Raw genomic sequence first — 7,928 nt, forward strand, 5'->3', positions numbered from 1 at the left:
ATCAGATTTTAATCAGTTCAGCTGCAACAAAATCTGACAGTCAGTTGTCAAAGGTGTATAGTTTTAGCTAATTTGTATAATGTCTAAAGATGCAAATATGTCTGCTTTAATATATATCAAGATATATAATATTGTAATTATGCATTACATTAATCAAATGGGAGTGAAGACATTTAAAACAAAATATATAGTTTCTATTTCAAATAAATGCCGTTTATTGAACTTTCTATTTATTGAATCCTGAAAAAAAATTATGGTTTTCACACAAAATATAGGATAATAATAAGAATCATTAATTAGGGAGTACAAATAATAAATGATAACATTTTGAAGGATCAAGCGACACTGAAGACACTGAATGACTGCTGAAAAATCAGTGACTAATTAATAAATGACATTAAAATAGAAACCATTCATTTTTAACTAATAATATTTCACAATATTATTTTCTTTACTGTATTAACCAAATAAATGCAGCCTTGGTGAACATAAGATTTTTCAAAAACTGTAACGAATCAGCCACTGAAGGCGAGCGTAGTGAAGAACCCAAGTGCAGTTTATTTACAGTGATCCAAACAGACGAAGACTAGAAACAATAATCCGTAACTTGGCATGGACAGACTAGACTCACCGACAGCGGGTTACAACTTCAATACACGACCAGGGCACAATGGGAACAGGATGGCTAGTTATAGCGGACAAGGAGGGTCACATGACAAGAACAAACCAATGGGAACCAAGACACATGACTAAGACAACCAATCAGAACATGACACAATGAACAGAGGAACCAATAGCATGAAGACATGAGGGCAAGGGAAGCATGACACAAACAGCATGAAACAATTACAAAATAAAAGACATGAAAACATGAACATGAAACAAAACACAAACACCAAACCCCACATTACAAAAACATTCAAAATGGTGTATGAAATTGGATAAGAGAGAATGATGAATAGATGAATGAGAGTTTTTTTTTTGTCACCATGTGTAGATACCATCATGTTAGCAACTCTTGAATTATATTGTGTTATAATAGAATTGTATGACTTAAATTTAATAATTAAATTATTTTAGAAAATGTTTAACTACAGGCAAGGTTAATCAAAAGAAGAAAGAAGGACTAATAAAATGACAATTCAAGTTCTAAGTTATCATCCTTTCACCTTTGTAGGTCTTAATGCACTTTGGCTGTGTTTAGAGACTGGAAATGCTTCCCCAGTGTTGTGTGTAGTAGACATGTGGAATATGATTCCATGTGGAAGCTTTTGGATGCCCCACTGAGCTCCAGCGTTTTAAATAATGGGCCTATTTATAGAGGGTTGTTGGTTTACATCCCATGAGGCTGTTCAGTAGACATGTGGAATATGATTCCATGTGGAAGCTTTTGGATGCCCCACTGAGCTCCAGCGTTTTAAGTAATGGGCCTATTTATAGAGGGTTGTTGGTTTACATCCCATGAGGCTGTTCTACAGCTGTAGGGCCCGTTGGAGACACTCTTAGCCTAAACAGCTCCAGTAAGATCACTATACTGAGTGTGGATGATATGGATACGTGGAAGTGAGAGGACATCCACCATCTAGCTGAATGTAAGAGTGCTTCCCTTCCACTCTGTATTCAGAGCAACATTATTCACAAGAGAATTTGTGTGAATTCATCCTCTGCCTTTCTACATACAAACACAAACCCCATGTGTAGAAAAACATAACCCTCACATTGGAGTTTCCTTCTCTTCTTTAGTTTGACATCGCCCTGTAAATCATCAGGTCTTAAATTTCACTAGCTTTCTGAACAGACACTCTTTATCGTCTTAAACCATGGCTGAAATGACACGATGCTTTGTAGGCATTTTCTTATCTCACCCCAGCCTCCTCCTTTGGACCGTCTGTGTTTTATTTCACTGTTCTGAGCACTCATGCTTGTCAAAATTCCCTATTCACTCCTTGCCAGCCACAAACACTCTCTCTCTCCACTTGCCTAGAGAGGAATAATTCCCTCACACACTAAACAGCATGAATATTTCCCTCAATTTCAATATATTCTGTTATTTTGGGTCTGATTACCACAGACTTTATACAGCAGAAAGATTGTAAATATACATGCTGACTTTCAATTTCCTATTTCCATTTCCACCTCTATTTCTTACCATCTTTGATTATCTTTTTTTTTCATATTGATTGCTCCTGCTGTAATTTGTCTCGGATATTAAAGGGCACAGTCTAAAATGTATGTTTTTGATTTGATGATTGTCAATGGCCTGAAGATGAAGACTACTATGATGATGATGATGATGATGATTGTCTCTCACCAGTCTCGTCAGACACCGGAGGGTGAGTTCCTGCCGTTGGATCAGTGTGAACTGGATGTGGGCTTTGGAACAGGTGCTGACCAACTCTTCCTGGTCTCTCCCCTCACCATCTGCCACGAGATCAATCCCAAGAGCCCTTTCTTCGACCTGTCCCAACGCTCGCTCATGAATGAGCAGTTTGAGATTGTCGTCATCTTGGAGGGCATTGTAGAGACAACGGGTGGGTAGCATATTTCAATCCATTCTCCATTTCTTTTGGAACATAATCTGGCTTGACACAATTGTTCATTTACAATATTGCTCACATGCCTTCAGTGATTTTAGACAGTAATTTTTTTCTAGATTTCATGTATCAGTTACACTTTGCAATAAGGTCCATTAGTTAATCTTAGTTAATGCATTTACTAACAATAACAATGAGCAATACATTTGTTAGAGTGTTTATCTTTCTTAACGTAAATTAATAGAACGTCTCGGTTACGTATGTAACCCTCGTTCCCTGAAGGAGGGAACGGAGACGTCACGTCGGAGGACCGACGAATTGGGATCTCGCTTAGAGGGACCAATCTACTTCGAGTGTAAACTAAAGGAGCCAATGCACATTGGCATGCGATTATTGCATCCAGCTGCTGCTGATCACAGCGTGAGTATAAGTAGGCAGCAGGTGCAGCGCATATTCAGGTTTTTTCGCTGAGGAGCCGAGCCGGTGACCCGGCCGCTCAGCGGTGGTACAGGGGCTTCAGGGAACGAGGGTTACATACGTACCCGAGACGTTCCCTTTCAGTCGGTCACTCTCGACGTCACGTCGGAGGACCGACGAATTGGGATCCTACCAAAAGGCCACAGCTACCGCCCCTTCCAGTGTCCTGTGGAAGCCATCTACGCCCCTATTTTTTGGCATAGGCCAGGGCCTGCACAAGAGGACCAGCTACTGCTACTATGGCACTACCCACTGAGTAGACAGGATAACACTGGGGAAACGCACCCGTTCTTACTTGGAACAGGGACTTTACGGAAGCTCGAACCTTCCCGAAGGAGGGAACCCCAGATCTAGGCAGTGGCACAGGCACTCCGCCCCCTTGCAGGTAACGGAGTCTGGTCCGCAACTCCGAGATGGTCATGCCCCCACAATGGGGGCATGACTCATCCACGAAAGCCACCTCAGCGTGCTTCATGCCCAGGCATGAGAGGCAGCGATCGTGACCATCACCCGGCGCCAGGTAACGACTGCACCCAGAAACGCACGGATGGTATGACATCTTTAAAAAGACGCGTCTTTAAAAAGACGTTCCACCCGTGAAGCTCTTTTACAATGGAAATTGCTCTTTTAATGTGCTGAAGCACACAGGGAGATGGCCGTCTGCAACACACAGGGGTAGTGCAGCCTGTTGTGTGCAACCCACTCGACACGGGAAAACCACCACCGCTGAAGCGCCGTCCACCAGCACGAGAGCCCACCGAAGAGCGTGCTTGACTGTAGTTTATCACTACTGCAGAAGGTCAGGAGCAGAACGATAGAACCGCTCGGCTCCGAAGCGAAAAAACCTGAAAATGCGCTGCACCTGCTGCCTACTTATACTCACGCTGTGATCAGCAGCAGCTGGATGCAATAATCGCATGCCAATGTGCATTGGCTCATTTAGTTTACACTCGAAGTAGACCAATTCGTCGGTCCTCTGACGTGACGTCGAGAGTGACCGACTGAAAGGGAACTGTTCATCGTTAGATCATATTTATGGAAGTACCATCAAAAATTGACTTATATCTTGCAATTCTGACCGTTTTCTTTTTTTTCTCAGAATTTTGACATCTCACAATTCTATTTTCTTGTTTTTGCCACAGAATAAAAAATAAAACAAGGTAATTTTTTTCCTCAGAATTCTGAGCTTACATTTAGTAATTCTGTTTTTTTTTTCACCACAGAATAAAAAAGGAATTTTTTATCAAAATTTTTTTCTCAGAAAGAATTAAACTCAGAATTGAGCTATAAAGTCAGAAAAAAAAACAGATCATAAATGATGGTAAGAAATGGAGGCAGAAATGGAAATAGGAAGTATGAATGGTAGTCACAACCAAAATAACAGAATATATTAATAAATTACTTAATATAAGTTTTTGCATTGTTAGTTCATGTTAACTAATGTTAACAAATGAAACCTTATTGTAAAGTGTTACCAAATTAACTTAACATTATTAAAACAATTTTATTTAAATCCCTAAAAAAATAATATTTTAAGATGTCTTTTCATTTTCATACTTTTTTTTGACAAGAACAAAACAAATGTGCCAATGACAGTTAAATTTTAAGATGTATTCTCTGAAAACAAGTCATGCCAATTTGCTTCTCAAGTAAATTTATCTTGTTTTAATGATGTTAACATATTTTACTGGAAAAAATGGTTTGTTTGTTTTCTGTTTTTTTTTTTGCAGGGTGTTCATTTGTTATCATTCATGTTCATTTATTAGATCTAATTGAACATCACTTTTCTCACACTTTCTTTGTATTTTTTTACCTTGTAAACTGTGATTACATCTCTGTATTCTTCCTCACACCCCTCAGTCCTGGTTTTCTATTGGAATGGATGCAGTAGGTACAGTCAGGTCAGTGGGAGTGATGAGTGGGTTGTAAAAGAGTGTCTTTCTGATTGCATTATCAGGCCTGTGCTGTTAGCAGTGCCTTCTGCATAATAGTTTTTTTTCCAGTTACATGCTTGTCAGTTTGATGTATGAGCTTCTAACCTTGCTTGAGTTTGATCTGTTCCTGGTGTCTTTTATGCAAGCAGAGTGCAAAGAAGGAAAGTAACTGGAGAAGACAGGATAGGATTTTCTTTTGAGGATGTGAGAGAAAGAGAAAGCGAGAGCAGTTCTTTTTGCATTCTTTTTCACTGCACAAATAAACAAAAATATAATTAGAACTTCCTTTCCTGTCTACTTCTTACCTTTTCAATCAAATATGATTCTCATTTAAATTTTAGGGGTGTTTTCTAACCATCACTATTACTAGTGGCTATGTTTAGGGTTAGGGATTTGAACAGTCGCCCTAAGTATTAAACTTTGATGCATAACTCGTCTGACTCAGTTTCTGCTACAAGAAGGACACCTCAAGTCATTGGAGTGATGCATGCTATGAACTGCATTTTTAAATGATTTATCTAACAAGAAATTAAATAAAATAAAAAGACCTCATATTATTTCACTCTGCTGACTTGAGCTAGTAAACGACAGTGTTATTTCGTTAGCATTTCTAATATATTGTTTTTATGTATACTAGTATTTATGATTATTAATAATTGGCTTTTATTTATTTTTAGTTTATATTTACTTAATTCTTTCAGTTTTATTTATATAGCTTTAATTAGTATTTATTTCCATTTTAGTAGTTTTAGTGATTTTAGTACTTAAAAATCCTAAACAATATAGAAATATTGCCTTGGCAGCTAACAGAAATAAAAGTTTTTTTAATAAAATAGAAGTTTTCCAAAATATATATTTTTATTTTATTTCAGCTTTATTTCAATTAAAGAAACACATATTTAATTCCATTTAATTTTCATATTGAGAGTAATCAATAAAAGAGGCGATAATAACAATGTATTAACAAGGAAGCGCATGAAGTATACCCTCAGCATACCTTGGCAATGCAACTCTCTGGAAACCACCCGGTACACCCTGTATTGTAGCAGTGAGTGTAAGATGACTCTTATTTTATAATTATTAACGGGGTCATATGATGCTTTTTTTAAAGATCATTATTTTGTGTATTTGGTGTAACAGAATATGTTGATATGCTTTAATGTTCAAAAAACACATTATTTTTCAAGTACTGTACATTATTGTAAGTCCTCTATGCCCCACCTCTCTCAAACGCTTCGTTTTCTACAAAGTCCCTCCTTCCGACAAGCGCAGTCTGCTCTGATTGGCCAGCTGACCCAGTGCATTGTGATTGGCTGAACACCGCAAGCACTCGTTGGAAATGTAACGCCCCTTACTGTAATCGCGAGCTACATCTTTCAAAATAAATGTAAAGACAGTAAATAATGTCATTAGTTTTACCATCAGTTCAAGCCCGAAAGGGGAACAGACACAGTAATGATGCAGTACACAAGCCGCGGTTAAGACAGCTGACTCCACTGTGATGTGACGCTGTCCCTCTCTCTCTCTCCCGGTTGTAGGCCTATTTAAATTTCCAGACATAATTTAGCACTATTTTGGAAATGTAGGTCATGTAGCATTATGAATCATTGTTTTGGATCCTGTTCTAGAGTGTGATCAGTTATATAGAGTCTTTAATGCTAATGCTAATGAAATTAGCTTCTGTGTTTCCTTTTTCCAAGATAAACATACTTTAAACTAAGTTAGTTTGAGTTTCAGTATCAGCAACAGCATTCTGAAAGAAAAAGGCTCAATAAAACTGAACAGACAATTCAGGAAAACATGCTTGTTAGCATTTAGCTAAACTGTTCCTAGCTTAACCTAGCTTGTGTTTCATACTACATGCAGTGACTTATGTTTTATTTTGCTGCAGTTAAAACATATAGCCATCATAAATGCATATACTGCACTGAGGAACAGCCTAAGGGATTTTGAAGCATCTGCACAGTGTTAGAGCTTTTCCATTTGAAACTGACAAGCATAGACATGCAGGTGGTTCAAGTATCTGTCTTTTGAAAGATGAGGGTCTGCCTTCTTGCCTTTTAAACTGGCGTACTTGTTGTTAAAGCCCTTTAGTGATGAAAATGTCGGAAAGTTATTTTTTCTGGGGCTACACCCCCTGTAATTGAAGCTGCTGGAACGTTGTGATTACTTCAATAGAGACATTTTCTTGCATGAGGGGTGTGTTTGGATGACGGATGTGAATATTATCTTTCCCCTTTTTGCTTTTTTTTTTAACTCTCTAAACCGCTCATTAGCTTTACAGAGAGATGGAAATGTTAATGGTCAACTGGTTTGTATGCATATCACTTGTCTCCATATTTGAACATAAAATCATGCAAATACATTATTTCATATAAAACCAAGGCTTCATTTTAAGTTTGCATTCCACAATCTTTTCTCTGAAGCAGTAAAAAATGTAATACATGATAGAGATTTTCCTTGCCTGTCAGCATGCAATGGATTTTAAAGGGGTCATATGATGCTTTTTTAAAGATCATTATTTTGTGTATTTGGTGTAACCGAATATGTTGACATGCTTTAATGTTCAAAAAACACATTATTTTTCAAGTACTGTACATTATTGTAAGTCCTCTATGCCCCACCTCTCTCAAACGCTTCGTTTTCTACAAAGTCCCTCCTTCCGACAAGCACAGTCTGCTCTGATTGGCCAGCTGACCCAGTGCATTGTGATTGGCTGAACACCGCAAGCACTCGTTGGAAATGTAACGCCCCTTACTGTAATCGCGAGCTACATCTTTCAAAATAAATGTAAAGACAGTAAATAATGTCATTAGTTTTACCATCAGTTCAAGCCCGAAAGGGGAACAGACACAGTAATGATGCAGTACACAAGCCGCGGTTAAGACAGCTGACTCCACTGTGATGTGACGCTGTCCCTCTCTCTCTCACACACGCACGTGCGTGCACACACACACACACAATGCGCAAAACTCCGCATTTG

At 38.3% G+C, this 7,928-nt stretch overlaps 1 protein-coding gene across 1 annotated transcript in view; it reads left to right on the plus strand.

Moving 5' to 3' along the window:
- The window catches only part of LOC107592353 (G protein-activated inward rectifier potassium channel 1-like), a 29,244-nt gene that overhangs the window by 14,694 nt on the left and 6,622 nt on the right, over positions 1–7,928 (plus strand). The window contains exon 2 of the mRNA XM_016281857.1: positions 2,315–2,531. Coding sequence (XP_016137343.1) covers positions 2,315–2,531 — 217 coding nt within the window. The remainder of the gene's footprint in view (positions 1–2,314; positions 2,532–7,928) is intronic.

Source organism: Sinocyclocheilus grahami, unplaced genomic scaffold (assembly GCF_001515645.1).
Source record: "Sinocyclocheilus grahami isolate Dianchi unplaced genomic scaffold, SAMN03320097.WGS_v1.1 scaffold9.1, whole genome shotgun sequence".
Classification (NCBI taxonomy): Eukaryota; Metazoa; Chordata; class Actinopteri; order Cypriniformes; family Cyprinidae; genus Sinocyclocheilus; species Sinocyclocheilus grahami.